At 40.2% G+C, this 18,817-nt stretch overlaps 1 protein-coding gene across 1 annotated transcript in view; it reads right to left on the reverse strand.

The window, feature by feature from the left end:
• The window catches only part of vat1 (vesicle amine transport 1), a 40,125-nt gene extending 23,292 nt beyond the window's left edge, over positions 1-16,833 (reverse strand). Inside the window, exons 1-4 of the mRNA XM_067968927.1 lie at positions 16,312-16,833; positions 10,861-11,068; positions 3,721-3,891; positions 3,208-3,297 (exon numbers count right to left, since the gene is read on the reverse strand). Coding sequence (XP_067825028.1) covers positions 3,208-3,297; positions 3,721-3,891; positions 10,861-11,068; positions 16,312-16,653 — 811 coding nt within the window. The 5' untranslated portion in view covers positions 16,654-16,833. The remainder of the gene's footprint in view (positions 1-3,207; positions 3,298-3,720; positions 3,892-10,860; positions 11,069-16,311) is intronic.
• Positions 16,834-18,817: the final 1,984 nt, after the last annotated feature.

The raw sequence follows: 18,817 nt of genomic DNA on the forward strand, positions 1-18,817 counted from the left end.
AGGTCAGTTTAGGTTCAATCACCCAGTGGAACATATCTAATTTAAAAAAGGAAAACACAATTTGGATAATTAAAATGCAAACATAGAATTCAGACCGAAAAGTTTTATTAAATGCCATTAGTGGTTCTAGTTGGTCACTTTGGGATTTACTAAGTAACATAGCGAAGCAAAACTGGCTTGATGCCAGTTAACTATGACTTTGTTTATGAATGGTAATGAATCAACAATCAATTGAGCAGGCTGCATGGTGTGCAACTCTGATTCATGGCAGATTTCAAAGAATATCAGATTATTGAGACAGTACAATGTACACCATAAGTACTATATTGCTTAGGCTTCAAGAGTTATGATGCAGCAACTAGAGAATGTGCTGGAAATAGGGCCCCAACAACAGTGCCAGTGAAACAGTCACATTCCAATCTAACTTCGGATGTGAAACAGATGTCGATGTCTAACCAGAGGAGAAAAAAAAGGGGAGAAAATACAACTGATCCAGGAAAAAATTGTGCATTGGTAGTATACAGGGGATGGTACACTTTGAAAGTCCAAAAACCAGGGGACAGGATAATAAAGAATAATGACTGGGCAGATAAGAATTTGACTCAAAATTCTGATTTACACTGCTGAAAATGAATGGAAAGCCTTAATCTCAAATTAATGCTTTCACACGAGATAGAAGTAACAAAAAAGTTACCAGGTTATTTTTGTTGTCCCATTTATATTTTAGACATTACCATAGCACCTTCAAAACTAGACTGTCCGGCCCAAAACTGAGCAGGTGACAACACCAGCTTCTCACAAAGCTGATACATCACAAACATACGACAAAAATGCATGGTTAAAAGTAACCTCCCTCTTAAGGAGCGGTTTACATTTTAATCTAGACAAGCTACCAAAAAACTAGCTCCACTGTACAAGAAACATCTCATGTCACAAACAACTGTTTAATGAACATTTCCTGGCTTTATTTCAATATTTTTTTGGGAGGGATTGCATTTTTTTTTGCACTGAACTAAGTGAACACTAGCTTGTCTACAAAGTTTTTTCCCCCTCTGAAGCACCAATGATTTAATAGTTTTGGCAGTTACTTTCACTGCAAAGTCAGGTACAAATACAGGCTGCAGGCTTCCACTCCCCAGTTTTTCCTGTTACTTTTCACAATATACAGATTTGTAGAACACAATTCCTGTTCTCTCCCCTCCCATGTAATGCTGGATCACTCAGCAACAAAGGCATCCTGTACATAGAACTGCACTGAAATCTCCAGAGTTAGTGAAGGAAGCCATTACAAGTTTTGGCAAATTTCCAGAGAAAACACTATTTTGTTCGGTCATGAGGAATTAGGCTTATACTTATATTGGCCTTCACCACATGGACCACAACCATTTAAAAAATGCCTATGTGTCACTATCATGTTTTTCACTAGCCACTATAGTGACATTATAAAATCATTTAATAAATGTGTATTGGCAACCATTTGTCTTTTTAATTACTTGACCAAAATAAACACCACTCTACCATAATAATGAACTAATAACCAGATCCAACCCAAACAGATTAACTGTTCATTTATCCAAATGTTGTTTCTGGGACCTTGCTCTGCAGAAATTGACTGTTGTATTTGGCTTCACAACTGTGCCTGCACTTCAAATAAGTCAGTACGTGAAGCACTTTGCTAAAAGATGCCGAAAGGCACGATACAAGTGCAAATTCTTTGTCAAGCATTCACTATCCAACATCATGCACCATAAATAAAATGGGGTTGAGCTACCAAATTGCACAAACACCTGCAGTACTGGGCTGGCCTAGCCCAATTTTCCAATGGGAGCCCAGCCTCTAATTTGAATAGGCTACAAGTACAGGAAGAGCTCGACCAGAGAGCTTTACCTGTAGCACACTTGGCTGAGGCTCAGAAAATTTGGTGAGGGAGCAGGTTCTAAAAAGGGCTGCAGCTAGTCATTAAAGGGGAAGTTGTGGTGGGGTTAGAAGCAACTGATCATAATGGGATAGCAAAGACGAATGGGTAGCACTACTCCCGATCATGCTGAAAAGACAGGAGGTCCTGCTGCAGGATTTGTACCAAAAGGAAGCTACTAAAGCGCAGGTACTTCAGAAAAAAAAGTACAGGTGCAAGCTGCATTTAAGGAGGCTACCTGGCTGCAAATGGAGGAAGAGTTTTGCTGGTATCAGGAAAGATCAAACGCATTCCTCAAGGTTGACTACGTTTCTGTGTGACCCATTGAGCTGGCGCAAAGATGTGGACTCCCACACCCTCAGGTATACCATTTCAAACATTGTACTCAACCATTGCCTTTCGCACATACGGTTTCATTGTGCCAAAGCTGCATGGAAGCTTTTCCAACAGCAGCCAGTGACGTCAAGGAGTAGGGGTGGGGGGGGGGGGGGGGGGGGGCAGCAAGTGCACTCCGGCAAGAAATTTAAACAGCTGATCTCCGGGCTGCTGGAGGCAGTGCTCAGAGGAACACCCTCCGATTCCAGGAAACTCCTGGTTATTTCAGGAGGGTTGGGAACCCTACAACACAGTAAGGCTTCAGTGTGTACAATTTACAGGATGCACTACAGGTATAGTACCTAATGGTTATAGTATTGGACCAGTAATCTGGAGGGAGTTCAAATCCCACCATGGTATCTTGTGAAATTGAACTCAATAAATCTAGTGAAGTGATCATGAAAGATGCTGAATCATCATTAAAAATCCAAACTGGTTCAGGAATGGGAATCTGTCATCCTTATTCAGTTTGGCCTTCACATGACTCCAGTCCCACACTAAGTGTTCTCAGCGCAGAGAGAGACTGGAAATAAAATATTGCTTTACCACATCCCAGGAACAAATTTTTAAAAAACTCACCAAGCTCCTGCCTCCTCTCCTAATCTCACACTATCCTGATTTGGACATATATTGTCATTCATCCAGCACACTGGGTCAATAATTCACTAACACCATTGTGGGAGCACAACCACCACAAGGACAGTAGTGGTTTAAAAGGAGAAGGTCCATCATCACCTTCTGAGGACAACTAGGATAGGCAATAAATGTAGTGTTGCCAGTACAATAAAAAGGGAAAGTAGTATGTATAGCAATGTCACAAACATTCAAAAAGAGCACATCAGTGTTGCTACATACAGCAACTAGAACAATTCTTCCCATTCAATATTCCAGTGGTTGACTGGTGCAATGTTATTTACCAAATAGTACGATTTTTCCCATGGGTTTGAGCAAATTAAAGCCTTTAGTGGTGTCAGTTCCTCCCAGGGGATCTAAAACGATGTTAACACCTAAAAGGGAAAAGAAACAAAAAAGTTGCAGATTCCCAACAATTACAAAAATCAGTGAAATCTCAGCAGTTACATCATGGCAATTAGTTCCACTACAGCAATAGATAAAAACATTAATCAAATCGTCTCAAAATGTCACTATGCAAATAATCAGTGAAATGATGCAAACCAATATTTTAATAAAAAGGAAAAACAAAGGTCTGCATTAAACCAACATTTTAAATGTAAGATGCTATGGGGTGCACATCCCTGCAAGACTTTTATAGCTATTTTTCTGTCCAATATTTAATTTAAGAGCTCTTCTGCTGCACACAATTAAAATTTATATAGACATGAAGCACAGGATGTTTAAACAGACCAGTCAACTTTAATTGCTATTTCTGGCCAATGAATTTAATTTCACTTCTCTTTCCATGCCATTACCAGTGGGGGAGATCTTTCGAACTTCTTCAACATAGTCCAAGGTGGAGTAGTCGATTGGATGAGTCACACCTTGTTCTTTGATGGTTTCATGTTTAGATGCCGAGGCAGTGCCAAAGATGGTCACATCCTTAACTATTTTACACAGTTGTGTTGCAGCAATCCCCACACCACCTGCAACGAGCAACACAAGAAAATCCATCAGGGCCACCCAACTTTTGTTAGTGGACTTGAATGGTGAATTCAGGCACATTCATGAAAACTGGATTAAGAGCCATTTTGTACAAAAGCTTTTAAGGGATTATAAAAAAAGGTAACAATCACACACCATCCTTCAAAAAATTTGAGCTCCAAATCTTTTTTCTGCATAACGGTAAAGTATACATATAAACACTATTAGCCCTTGGACAGCAAGTGTTACAATAAAGTTAAGTCAAATAAGGTTACAATGAAGTTCAAGGTGCACCATGCTTGAAGTTTTCATTCCTTGCAATTCTAATTTAACTATGCTGATTTACAGAAAACATCCAGAGAATAAAATCCCAAAAGTTCCAATAATAGTGATCGAAACATCAGTAGGCAGAAGTGAATCTTTTGGAAAGGCATCAGAATCCTTTCCCTCAGTGATGGGGAGTCAAGGTATGGCATGGGAAAAATAAACAAGCACCACTTCTTTTATAGATTTAAGAAAGGTTGTTCAGCATTGCTCAATTTGGCTGATCACTTGAAACAGACTAAATGCCTTTTGTAAAGGATTCTATTCTTGATGTTACTCAAGAATAGAATCAAAATTGAAACCAGATTCTCTGCCAAGTACAGGCTAAAATGATGCCCACTTTTAATTAGTCATTTTTTTAAAAAAAGACAATTCCCTAACCAAGAGAGAGTGGGCGACCTGCTGCCAAGCCTCTGGAGAAATATCACTTCTGAGACTGGTAGGATGTCAAACCTTTTATTCACAAAAGGGCACCAACCATTCATTTTTCCCTGAGTTTGCAGAAAGCATATAAAGCTTATATAGATAAGGCAGATGGGTAGATAGACAGGCAGAATAATTGAGGCTCTGAAGCTGGGACTGGATTTTAAATTAAAAGTTTGGTGAGTAGGACGTTAACCAAACCATCTGATCAAGTGAATGCTTGAGCTGAATTTAGTCAAAGCTAAGAGTGCAAGTCTGGTTTGGATTTTATTGGCCAAAAAATGATTAACTTCTCTTGCACTAATGGTTAAAGATAATGATGGCAGAAAAAACAAAGTAGGCAGAGTGGATATTGCAAAAGGAAAGAGGGGAGCTGGGAAGAGGACAGGGGTTTATCAGAACTAAAAATTTTGGAAAAAAATTACAAAACTTGCACTTGAAAATTAAAATTTCTGTTTGATAATTTAGCCTAGACTCAGTCTTTGCTGTAAACAGAGGCAGATGCAAATACACAAGACTGGCTTCGGATACTGAAATTACAATGAAGTGTTGGGCCGTTGGAAATTACCAATAGAAACTAAGTCCAATTGATACTTTGCATCAAGAGGTATCCGTAGGCTCAAAGTTGAATGCCAATGTATCATGGGGTGAGGGGTGGGAAAGTGTCCCTGTACGATGGAAATCACATTTGGATAGCAGTTCAAAGCCATGTTTAACTAACAGGTTTGGTCAAGTAGCAAAGTGGAACAACTCAGGTCATATCCAATATGGACCAGAGTTACTTTAATAGTAACCACTTTCATGAAAAAAACCTTTGCAAACAAACACATAATGACAGAACATTCCTACATTACAAGTGACTACACTTCCAAAAAAAGTACTTCCATTGGTTGTAAAGTAATTTAGGACGTCCAGAGGTCGCAAAAGGCGTTATATAAATGCAAGTCTTTTTTTCTTTTAACATATCAAAACGGTACCATCACTATCACTTGAATATATGAAGGAAGTGGCTGAGCTCTTCTCTTCTAAACACCCTCCCACCCATACAAAGATTTGCCAAACATTTTTTTCCCCCCCTCCATGAAGTTACTGTTCCTCTAATTCTACTGGAAACCAGAGTTTAACATGGCCTTGAACTACTTTTGGAACAGCCATTTGTTCAGGAAAGACTGTACAGTCTTTTTCCTTAATGGCATCCACCCAAGAATCTGTTTAAATCTAACACTAACAACATACCACAATCCATTACAGCAAATCTCACCAACCTTCAACTAAAATTTAATTTATCAAATCGGTTCTTAAGACATTTGTTTCCAGTTTGAGTCATGATTTTAGGTTGCACACAAACTGCTAGATATAAATGGTATTTTGTATTAAACAAAGTTAATACACAATTCCCACCCCACTCAGCTCAATGGTGTATTCCTTCCAGGAACAGGTCAACAGTCATTTGTGTTCAGAGATGTGATAAACAATCTGGATTTCAGGCTGGAATAGCATTAGTCCAAGTGTTGCCTGACTGTTGCTTTTATTAAAAAGGTTACCATCCTCATTTTTTTTTTAAAAAAGGTGTTTTGGAAGCAGCAACACGCATCAGTTATGTCACATAATTTCCATATAAAACAGTTTCTTTGCCTTCCATCATGAAGCTTCTTACCCTGCTCCACCATCAGCATTTGCTCGTCCCTTAATGCAGCAAATCTGAGGGAGACAGTGGGCTGACTCTGGTACCTTCATCGAGCAACTATTATACTTTCCAATAGTGAACACCAGCAGTCCATTTGCCTGAAAGCCATGACAGCAAAAAGTGGATCCCTGCCTTCACCAGCACATAATAAATATGCATGCACACACACAGTCAATTCAAAACAGGAATGGGAATCTGGACTGCTTTTTCCTCTCCCTGTCTTGGGGTCACATGGTCATTTATAGTGCCCTCACCTTATTGCTACCTGGCTGAGGTCAGCTAATATAGTACAGACCATGGATTAAAAGTAGATAAAACACAGGTTAATGTTTTAAGCTGTATACCCTTCTTCAAAAGAGATAAGCAAATCCCTTTGTAGGGTGGAAGAGGGAAAGGTGTGTGTTGGGGGGGGGGGGGGGGGGAAACAAAAGGGGCAAAAAAGACAGGAGATACCCCTAAGGGAGGAATTCATTCTCCAGCCCCAAATGTCGTCTTTTCACAAGGGATAACTGTCCCTCCATACTTCCAACCCTCACTAGTACATTCTCTAGGCTCTGTACTTCTTCCCTGAACAGCAGAACCGGTTTCCATCCACTAACATCCTTCACACAATTCAACTTGACCTCGCCTGGAACAACTGCTCTTAATGCCACTCACTTCCTCCAAATAAAAATCACTATGGGAACCAACATGGGTCCCAACTATATGTGCATATTTTAAGCACTTTGTTCCAATCAGACTCAGGCACCCTCCATTACTGATATTGGTGCCATCTCCCTACTTTTGCTCTGATATCATGAATTATATTAATGATATATGCATTCAATTTCCACCCTTACGTTATTTATCTGATCCTTCCCTTTTGGAACTTAGTCCCCGTTTCTGGTTTTCCAGGAGATATCTATTAAAAGCAAACCTGTACCCACAATTATGTAGGTTATGTTTCATCCCACCCAGCTTTCTGGAAAGGCTACATTGCTTGCTCTTGTCCCTTCACCTTTTCCCACATCACTATCCAGGGTCTCAAAAACACCTTCCATGAGACTTTAATTTCCTCCAATCTAGTGTAATGTATTTGCTATTACTCAATCTGGTTGCCTCTACATTAAGGAGACCAAGTATAGATTAAAGATTTGAGGACCACTTTACCAAAGGCCTCCATTCCATCCACAAGCAGGACACTGACATCCTTGTAGCTTTTACTTTAAACCATGCACCCCCCCACCCCACTTACCAATTCATACCCCTCAATATAAACACCACAAGGGTTTTGTCCTGTGCATGCAATTCTTTATAGAAATCAGTCTTGGCTCAGTGGCAGCACTCTCACCTGAGTCTGAAGGTAGTGCGTTCGAGCCCCACTCCAGAGACTTGAGCGCATAATCTAGGATGACACTTTAGTGTACTACTGAGGGAGTGCTGCATTGTCAGAGGTGCTGTCAAACTGAGGCTCCATCTACCCTCCCAGGTAGATGTAAAAAAAAAGTTACTATTTGAAACAGCGCTGGGGACATTTCCTGTTTCCTGGCCAACATTTGTCCCTCAACTAATATCAAAAACATATTAGCTGGTCATTATTTCATTGTGGCTCATGGGACCCTAGTGTGTGCAAATTGGCTGCATTACAACAGTAACTACACTTCAAAAAAGTACTTTGTTAGCTGTGAAGCATGTTGAGACATCCTGAGAATGTGAACGGTACATGCACATTCTTTATCAGTCTCCAGCAAACACTGAATTTTAAAGATCCTTTGTTTAGTGTATATGTACTCTACAGCCTATTACCATGATAACTCACCCACTCTGCCAAACGTAAACTGGGAAAATTCACCAAAGCTGTAGGTTTAAAATGAGATATTTGGGAAGTAAAACAGGTTTGGACAGTTACTTGAAAAAAAATTGCAATCAAGAATGTAATTTTTTTTAAAAAGTACTACAGTATCTTTTCTATCCTATATTACTACTAAGCAATTGCCGATAAGAGGTCAAAAAGCAACAGGAGTGGGACTCTGAAATGTGATCGCCTCAAACAGGTGCTGTTAAACATTCACAAACTGAACCTTTCACATGAAGCCTGTGCACAACTCGTATCTTCCAGTCTCAGTTTGCAGTCACGGGTGTTTGTACCTGCACCTGGCATGCATGCTTTAATTAAAGTTTGCAGTCTGGTTCAAAAGGGGGAAAGTTACCCAAGTCATAATGCCATGCATGAAACAGCTTTAATAAACTGAAGCTAATGTCTTTTGGCATGATTTCCATTGCTGGTTTCTGTGCCGTAACATTCTATGATACCAGGTCTTCATTTAAGTGTCAACTTGGCTCAGTTGGCAGCATTCTCACCCGAGTCCAAAGGTTGTTGGTTCAAATTCTACTCCAGGACTTCCTTTTATAACCCAAGTTGGGACTTCAATGGTGTACTGCACTGTCAACTGCAATTTTTTTTCAGATCACATCTGATGTACAAGATCCAATGGCACTATTCAAAAAAAGTGTTTTCCTACAGTCCTGTGCAAAATTCCTCCCTCAAAAACATTCATCTCATTGCTGTTTGTGGGCACTTGCAGTGCACAAAATGGCTGCCACATTTGCCTACATAAGTGATTGCATTTCAAAAGTAATTCATTAAATGGGAGGTACTTTGGGACATCCTCAGGGCAAAAGACTTGATATAAATGCAAGTTCTTAGAAATTGGCAAATTATGGACACTGTTGCTTTTAAGAATTTTACAAATTACAGTAAGATGCAAGTTCTGTGATCTTCCCCTTTTACTTTGCCCAGTTTCACAGGTGTACAGTCAACTGCCCACTTGTTGCTTGGTGATTGATTTCAAATCTTGTAACAAATACCTTTGCTTCAGTCTATAGTAAAACCTAAATAAACGGTTCCTCTCCATACAGGATAGCTGTGCTGATAAAGCAAGAGCAGGTTTAGGTGCATAATCTCCCAAAGCAAACAATTTTTACTATAAATAAATTGGCAAACAAGGTGGACCAGCCACCAAGGACAAAAACACTGCAAGCTTTCAAAGATCAAAAATTCCTCATGGCTTGCAAAAATAAAAATCAGAAATGAATACAGTTTATGTCACAGGTAGGTGCAATGGGACAAATGACAGTTGCAACAAAAAAAGCCTGTCAAAATGGGAACAGAGGAACGGGGTAGGCCATTGGCCATTCAGCCCCTTAATGTTCAGGTTTCTATGGAAGATGGCTACAGATCTGCTTCCAGCACCAGGCAAGTGACTCAGTGATTAACCATCTGACCCCTTCCTCCATTATGCCTAGCTTCCAACTGACAGTGCCAATTGTGTTGCCATGAGAAAAGTCAGCTCATACATGAAATTCTCAGGTGCACACTTACATGAATTAACTGTAAACAATTTTACAACACCAAGTTATAGTCCAACAAATTTATTTTAAATTCCACAAGCTTTCGGAGGCTTCCTCCTTCCTTCTGTCCTGAGGAAGGAGGAAGCCTCCGAAAGCTTGTGGAATTTAAAATAAATTTGTTGGACTATAACTTGGTGTTGTGAAATTGTTTACAGTTGTCAACCCCAGTCCATCACCGGCATCTCCACATCATGAATTAACTGGCAACTCACTGCTTCAGGGCATTTGGGAGTGGCCAAACAAGACACTTTTCTGGATTTTGGCTCAGCAAAAGGTTATTAACACCATTCAAACATGAATATGATTTGTTTACATTACCCCATTCCGTCTTTCAAAAAAAAGGTACATGATGGAAGGTGTAATTGTGCTATTCTAAGTGATAATCACCCTTAAAAAAAATTCCTTCATGCAATATCTAGAAAACATTCTTTCAAGTGTATCAAAAGATTTCAGAACTCAGACTTGATTATTTCCTACAGCTTTACCAATAACAGCCATTATTTCTTAAAACTATGGGTAGGGCAGGAAGAGATAACAAGTTACTATAGCAGCTCAGGCCATCGTTTGGAATGTTGCAACATTGCTTAACTTCTATTGAAGTAGACAGAAACTTAAAGGCTTTTCTGCTTTAGCAAATTTTAAATAATGAAACATCTGCCAGACTATCAATACTTGGAATGCACAGACCATATACAGAATCCACCCCACTTGTGACCTAGCCTAAGAGAACTCACAAAGTATTTTCTGTATCCCACATGGCTTGAGTGTGAATATTGTCTTATTATGGTTTAGGCATTGTTAACTATGCATGAAGCAAAATGTATTTCTGCTGAGCATATCCAAGTGTTTTTTTAAAAAAGAAATGCAAGAGAAAACTACTAGCCAACCTAGCTACATTGGTAGAAAATGACAGTCATGGCAAAATTAGAGTTCAGAAGATTTGTTACAGAATTCTTCACTATACAATAGATTGGGAGGTTTTTTTGTTAAATTATGAAATCTTACTCTTTCTTGGGTCACTGGTGCCCAACAGTGATTTGGTTTGAAATTTCTGGTTACAATGTGGTTGAAGATACAATGCAATTTCCTACTGTATACATAAAACCAAAGGGAGACATTAGACAGACAGTCTGACAGGAGCTCTTACCAGCTGCCATGTGGATGAGAATGCTCTGATTGGGACGCAGATTTGCAAAGTCGTAGATCATCATATATGCGGTGATATAATTGACAGGGATAGCAGCTGCCTCTTCAAAACTCATCCCATCAGGCATCAGGAAGGTATGATTGACTGGAATTACAACCAGCTCTGCCCACAGTCCTCCTCTGTTCATTAAAATTACCTTGTCACCAACCTTAAAGAAACACAACCAGAGTCAGGGATAGACTTAAGCAAATAGCTGGAAGTTAAAGCACAGCATTGCATTCTTTTAAGTATGTCAAAGTATAGCAGTTGTTCATTTCGGAACCCAGATATTTGATTACTGCCCACAACTGTAAAATACTCATTTCATGCTGACTCAATTAGGCAGTTATTTGCAAAGTTTCATCTATCTATTTAGAAAGTTTGAGTGTCCATCATTCTGCAGATATAAAAAGCATCTGCACATTTCCTTCAACAACCATTAAACTTGGACTTCAGGGCTCTATTTAAAATCACTTCCTCACAGGGAATGCCTTAAAGGGACAGACTAGGCTAACAGCTAATCATTACTATTGCGGGACACTTTCTAGGATTATGCAGCATTTCAGATGTTTGTCTTTTAATTGTTTTGTCATAATTTTTTTTAGGCATTACAGAGATCTGTGACAGAACAGCAACACTTATCCCAGGTGGCCTGATATTATTACTAGACTCCCAATTTTAAAAAAAAGTTCAAATTGTACCTTGACAGATAGTCCAACCCTTGTTCTACACAGTATTCTATTGGGACTTAGTGGGATTGCTATAGATGCAGATAAAGCACAGACATCATGAAAATCTGCAACAGGAACAATCCTACCCACTGGAAGCAATCAACAGCAGTAACAGTACCATGGAGACGTTTGCTACACTAGTAGCCCTGATGGTACAGCTACAACATCCTGGTGGACCAATAGTCTGTAGCATAGAGTGATAAGATGTAGTCAGTCATTCACAATGATTCCTTCCACTTGGCTAATCTCAGATGAGATGATAGAAGGAAGTTCAAGAGTTTTGGTGTCCATACTTAAGACATACTTGCAGTACAAAGAAGGTTCACTCGGTTAATCCCAGGGATGAGGGGGTGGACATATGAGAGGTTGAGTAGATTGAGACTCTACTCATTGGAGTTCAGAAGAATGAGAGGCGATCTTATTGAAACATATAAGATTGTGAAGGGGCTTGATCGGGTGGATGCGGTGAGGATGTTCCCAAGGATGGGTGAAACTAGAACTAGGGGGCATAATCTTAGAATAAGGGGCTGCTCTTTGAAAACTGAGATGAGGAGAAACTTCTTCACTCAGAGGGTAGTAGGTCTGTGGAATTTGCTGCCCCAGGAAGCTACATCATTAAATAAATTTAAAACAGAAATAGACAGTTTCCTAGAAGTAAAGGGAATTAGGGATTACAGGGAGCGGGCAGGAAATTGGACATGAATTTAGATTTGAGGTTAGGATCAGATCAGCCATGATCTTATTGAATGGCGGAGCAGGCTCAAGGGGCCGATTGGCCTACTCCTGCTCCTATTTCTTATGTTCTTAAAAATCAGCCCACTTAGCTCAGGCACAGTAGCAAATTTGTCCACAATTCAGAGTATCCTGAAGCAGCAAGTGTGTTACTGCAAATGGAAGAAAAGCCCTTTTCTTTTTCCCTGTACTTCCCTACTTCCCCCTCCCCCAAGCAGCTGCACCCACAGCACACTCAAGAACCTCAGATTTTTAGTGCTACTGACACTACCACTTGAGTTTGTAGAGATTTCTTCCAAACCTAAAAGAACTAGCATCTGTTCACAGCAACAAGTTTGCAATAATGGGCTAGTTCAAATTGGACCAACATCCTTTTCAAGATAAGGGAAATACTCATTTTTGAGAGGGGGAAGAATAAAAAAAGTTTAAAAACTTAAAATCCATTATATTTCACACAACTCCCTGTCATTATTCACTACTTGTAAAAGTTGCATGTCCTTTGAAAGGAAAGTCAAAATTAGTTATTGGAATACAATCTATTCTAACAATAAGCAATTTTACTTCATTAGGCACTGCTGAATTGATACAATGAAGTGTATGGATTATAGAACCTAGCAGTCTTTGGTCAATTTTTTTTTTTACACCCGTAAGTCAAGAAAGCTTAAAAAAGTTAGCTAGTGTCACACGCATCTCAAAGTATGAAATATCTTAGTTCAGCACAGGGATTTTTCTACATCCATCCCACAGATTTCTTTTGTGACTTTAATGTAGATCCTATAACCCCATTTTGTTTCCCTCACTCCCTTTCAATTACTCAGCAATGTCCAACCAATTTCTCTGAACTCTTCCTTCTGCCTTTGGCACATGTTTGGTGAACAAAACTGCACAATATTCCACATTTGGTTTCCACTAATGCAACATCAGCATCACATCATTAGGCCACTGCATCCTCTACCACCACCTCATCTTGCTTAATACATTCCTGCCATTTTATGATCTTACATAGGCCCAGTTTTACCAATAGCGTTTCATTGCTAGTTTTACAACTAGAAACCCACCTTTTCTACCTCCATTGTTCTGGCAACCTACTTACTATCATCTTCAGAAGGGAAAATCATTTAAGTACTCCACTATACCATGACTGAACCCTTGTCTCATCTCAGTCTTACACCCACATGCTCTTTGTTTCCATTACAAACGGTGTACTTTAAATTCCTCTATAACTAGTGTCCATATACATTTTCCACCTCAGGTGGTATACATCTCATTTACAGTTGTTCTTGAAATGTACTGTGCAGACCAATCTTATACACTACCTAAAAGTTGCTGGTCAAGTATCACAAGAAAAGCATCATGTGTGCAACTACAAATTAAAAACTGTTGGACTTTGTGCAGCTAAATGCAGATTAATGAAATTCCCTCTGCATTAATTGACAGCAGTCAAACATTATTTCCTAAAGTGCACTTCAAGGACAGCTTCCTTGTAATTGCATGTACACAAAAAAAGGTAGAAGCATCAAATATTTTACAATTGGCATTCAAAAGGGAATTGGAAGAGTTCCTGAGGATGGCAATCATAACATATGGTAGGCAAGTGTACATTGGGGATGGTTCTCCCAGTTACCAATGTCTCCTAGAACTTGTTTGATCGGGAGCCGGAAAGGAATTTCTCCAGCTTTTTCCTAGGTTGGCCCAAGGTTTTCCATCTGATTTTTTTGCCTAGCTCAGGAAGTCACATGACTGGCAAGTAGAGACAGGGTCAGATGGGAGTCATGTTGTACCGTGGCAGTGTGGAACAGGCTTGATAGATGAGATAGACTTTGCCTGTCCTTCGTTTTGGTATGTTTGTACATTTGTGTGCACTTTTAATTGTTCAATATGTATAACTCTTGATGCAGTACTGTAGCAAATAGTTCCCTTAAGGTTACCACTATAGTTGATATGAACAGTGTAATCATCCTCCTTGAGCTAAAGTTGAATTCCATGCACTCTAATCTTGCTCACATACAGATGCAACAATGGGTGTTGAATTGGGACTGCCCCTCCCCCACTACTCATCTCATTTATCCACAAAGTAGCCAAACCATATAAACCTTCAGTCCGTGCCAAGTGATCTCAGTCTAAACAGAAACACAGATGCTACAGTTGGTCTTGGTGTCCCTGGGTTATTAAATTTTTTAAAAAAGGGGAAAAAGAGAAACTTTATCCAGGTTACTGCAATCCATTAACTGCTGCTTTAAATATAGGTGTTTGGACAACAGGCAAGTTCATGACTAGCCTCAGCCAATGATCCTCCCCCAGTTGAATAGCCTGCCAACACCTACTTCATTGTCTGTAAACTACAGCTCATCCAAAATTCTGCTGCCCATATTCCAACCTGCACCAAGTCTCACTCTCCAATTTAAAATTCTAACCAGTGTTTAAATCTCATCATAGCCTCACCCTTTCCCATCTCCTCCAGTCCTACAACCCCTTCATAACTCTCCATTCCTGGCATCTTATGCATTTCCTCCCTCACCCCACCATTGGTGGCCCTAATTTCAGTGGTTTCGCCTTCACACTCTGGAATTCTTTCCCTAAGCCCTTCACCCCTCCTTTACGACCCACCTTAAAACCTGTCTCTTTGACCAAGCTTTTTGTCACCCCTCCCACTGTCTCCTTCATTGCCTCAGCATCCATTTTTGTCTGATCACTTCTGTGAAGCACCTCAGGACATTTTACCACATTGAAGGAAAGTTGTTGTTTTGAGCATTAAACATGAATAGTAACACCTAAAATGGTACCCAATACCCATTGAGACATAAGCCAGGAAGGAGCCAGCACATTCCAAGATGAACAGGGTGGAATTACCCAGGAAAAAAATGGGTTACTGAATTGCACACAAGTGCAAACACTTTTTTTAAAAAAAAAGAAAAAGCAATTATTGCTACACATAGCAAAGAATGGGAAGTGCTAAATGTCTGCAATCAACTACACTGCTGCAGGGAGTGCCCAGAGGTCAGGGAGCTGCCGAGAGACTTGGCACCTCCCACTGCAGGAGCAAAGAAAGAAAAATAATTGACCAACAGAGAATCCCCATTCAATCTGCATGCCTCCTACCAACCAACTGAATGCTACATTAACTGTAATACGGAGCAGGTCACTTGCCCCACTTGAAGTGGGGCAGCAGAAAGGGCAAAAAAAATCTTCAAAAATATTCAGTTAATAGTATGGCAACAGGAAAAGGGAGAGCCAAAATGACACAAAATGGACAGAACCTGTAGGAAAGCAAATGTTTTCAAAAATAATAAATGTCAAATTCTATGGAGGCTTTTCCAGTAATGGACATATTGGGGGAGGAGAAGAGAGGGAGAAGAGGAGAGAAAGTGTAGAGGCAAGAGAGCAGTTCCTTCCAATTTCTATTCAATAGAAGGGAAATGATGGGAGTGGCATCACTTCCAAACCCATTTCAACATATGGTGCTCTATTTTCTTTTAAGAGCAACATACTGCCAGATAGGTTATGGTTTTAAACCAGAATAGAGACACACAGCTGCAGGTCTGAATAGCGTTTGTAGCCAACGATAAAACCCCTTTATCTGCTCTCATCTTAATTATTTTAAATTCACGCCCCTCGTTATATTAAAGGCTACCGAGCCTAGGTTTAGAACAAAAAGTCTACAGATTCTGACTGGAACATTTGTAATGGGGGAAAAAAAATTATAGTTTATGCTCGCTTTTCATTTAAAGAAAAGCACAATCTGAGATTGCAAACTCCCACTTCTTGAACCTGATTTTTCCATTGGGTTCACAGAAGTTCACAATTACTCATGCGCAGTCACCTCAACACCCTGTTGTCCTCCGAGACTTGGGCGGTGGCTTAGAGATCTGAGCAATGTAAATTAACAAACAAAAAAAATTGGTGGTGGTGGTGTGGGGGGTGAAATAACAGTTTTCAGGTAAGACCTTACCTTTCTGTTGGTCACATCGTCCCCGATCGCTTCCACAACACCAGAGCACTCCATGCCTGGGATCAATGGAGGAGAAGAAGGGAGTCTATCATACAGACCCTGTCTGGCCATCAAATCAGCAAAATTCAAGCCACAAGCCTTGACTCGGACTAGGATTTCACCTGATTTAGGAGTCGGGAGACCCTTCTTGACCTCGACTTTTAATTTATCATAACCCCCGAAGCCAGTGAGCACAATGGCTTTGTAAGAGACCTCTGGCTCTGGCTGTGGTTCTGGTTCTGGCTCTTTGGCTTCTTGCTGCGGTTCCTGCAATTGGGGTTCTTTGACTTCTTCCACAGACATATTTGTTTTTTTTTTGCTTTCTTATGAACACGCAAAAAAAAAATATATATATATATATATATAAACGGGAAAAAAAAAACCGACCGCCAATCTTTAAAGAAACCCGGCCGAATTCGTCAGTTTCAACTGAAATGAACGGCTGCAGACAATTAACGCCAAATCTCAGCTACTCCTGATCAACCGCTCAGCGCTATTGAGCGAAATGAAAACGCGGCGCTGGAGTTTAAAGCCGCAGCTCGAACGTCACTGGATTAGTAACCAGTGGATTGATTTTTAAAGCGTGTCACGCTTTGATTTTTCTACTATACACTTGTAAACATCGAAGCATAAATCAAGTGATGATTATATTTAGATTAGCATTTTTAAATACTAATTATATTACCCAATAATTTTTTAAAAACTGAGACCTTTAAAGGGAACTATCTTTTTTCCCTCCCATTGGCTTGGAAACACACATTATGTCAAAATGCATTATTGGGACATTTTCATGTGACACCATTGTGGTTAAAGTGGCACATGATTTTGCTGGCTCTTCTCTCCCCCCCAAACAAGGACAGGTTTGGTAGATTGTGTTTCCCCCCCTCCCCCAATAAGATAATATCTCGTGAAAAAAGATCCAGACACTTTATTAAAGCAATTTTCCAAGTTTATTCTAGTCTTAAGGCTTAGGAGCAAAATTAGATGCTATATTATGTTGACACAATGGGAATCACTAAAATGTAGGTCATGATCGTGAAAGAGTGAAGTTATAGTTAAACTACCAAAATGAGATAATTTCCACTGTAATCTCTCCCATCCAGATATCTTATTTTTTTATATATACACTAGTGTTGCTTATAACAAAAGAAATGGTCTGACCCATTGTACTGCTTCCTGTGGACGGTTGGGAGGATGTTTGTAAGAATGTGGCTTGTGCAATTTTTCTTTGTCATTCTTCCCCTCCTCCACATGTAGTATAGGCTTTACCGGTGCAGTACAGGCTTCCTTTTGTGAATGTTGACAGTTCAAAATGTTCCACGGTGCCAGTGCCGGAAGATTAAATATGTGATGTCATTACTGCAAGATTTCAGGAATTCAGTGGATAGCCAGGAATGATTGCAAGACTAAGGCAGGGAGACTTGACATTTTAAAAAAGTGGCCCATGTTCCCCCTCTTTTGAAGGCATTGGGGTAGTTTTTCATCTTCTGGGCATCGAATCATAGAAATTTCCGGCACAGAAGGAGGCCATTCGGCCCGTCGTGTCTGTGCCGGCCGAAAAAGAGCCGATCATGCTATCATGCCTATTCCCACTTTCCAGCACTTCATCCGTGGCCTTGTAGGTTATAGCACTTCAAGTGCATATCCAAGTTCTTTTTAAATGTGATGAGGGTTTCTGCTTCGACCACCCTTTCAGGCAGTGAGTTCCAGACCCCCACCACCCTCTGGGTGAAACAATTTCTCCTCAGCTCCCCTCTAATCCTTCTACCAATTATTTTAAATCTATGCCCCCTGGTTAATGACCTCTCTGCTAAGGGAAATAGGTCCTTCCTATCCACTCTATCTAGGCCCCTCATAATTTTATACACCTCAATTAAATCTCCCCTCAGCCTCCTCTGTTCCAAAGAAAACAACCCCAGCCTATCCAATCTTTCCTCAAAGCTAAAATTCTCCTGTCCTGGCAACATCCTCGTAAATCTCCTCTGTACTCTCTCTATTGCAATCGCATCTTTCCTGTAATGTGGTGACCAGAACAGAGCATAAACTCAATGTTGCAGATTGGCTGCCCATTATAGAAACTGCCAGATTTTCATTTCCATCGATTTCAACGTCTGTGAAAATCGGGTTGTTTCTATAATAAGAAGCCGACCCACCACGTTAGTTTTATGCCCAGGCGGTAAGCTGAAAATTTATCTCATTGACTTCCTGGGTTACGGTTCCAGGAGTGCTGGCTGTCCTCCAGTATGCCGCTCCAGTTACCATTCTTGACGTGTGAACCTAGAGAATGTGTTTTGGCAGGAAATTCAACAGCAGGAGATATCACAGCAGAACTCAATCCAGTCCGCACCCAGTGTCTTCAAACGCGCACTTTCCAGCAGGGGTTGCCAGATAGCAATCAAGAACAGGAACTTCAGCCAATTTTCCCTTCCCTAGTCTGGGGATGCTAAGGTCAACTGTAGCACCCAAA

This window comes from Heptranchias perlo, chromosome 30 (assembly GCF_035084215.1).
Source record: "Heptranchias perlo isolate sHepPer1 chromosome 30, sHepPer1.hap1, whole genome shotgun sequence".
Taxonomy (NCBI): domain Eukaryota; kingdom Metazoa; phylum Chordata; class Chondrichthyes; order Hexanchiformes; family Hexanchidae; genus Heptranchias; species Heptranchias perlo.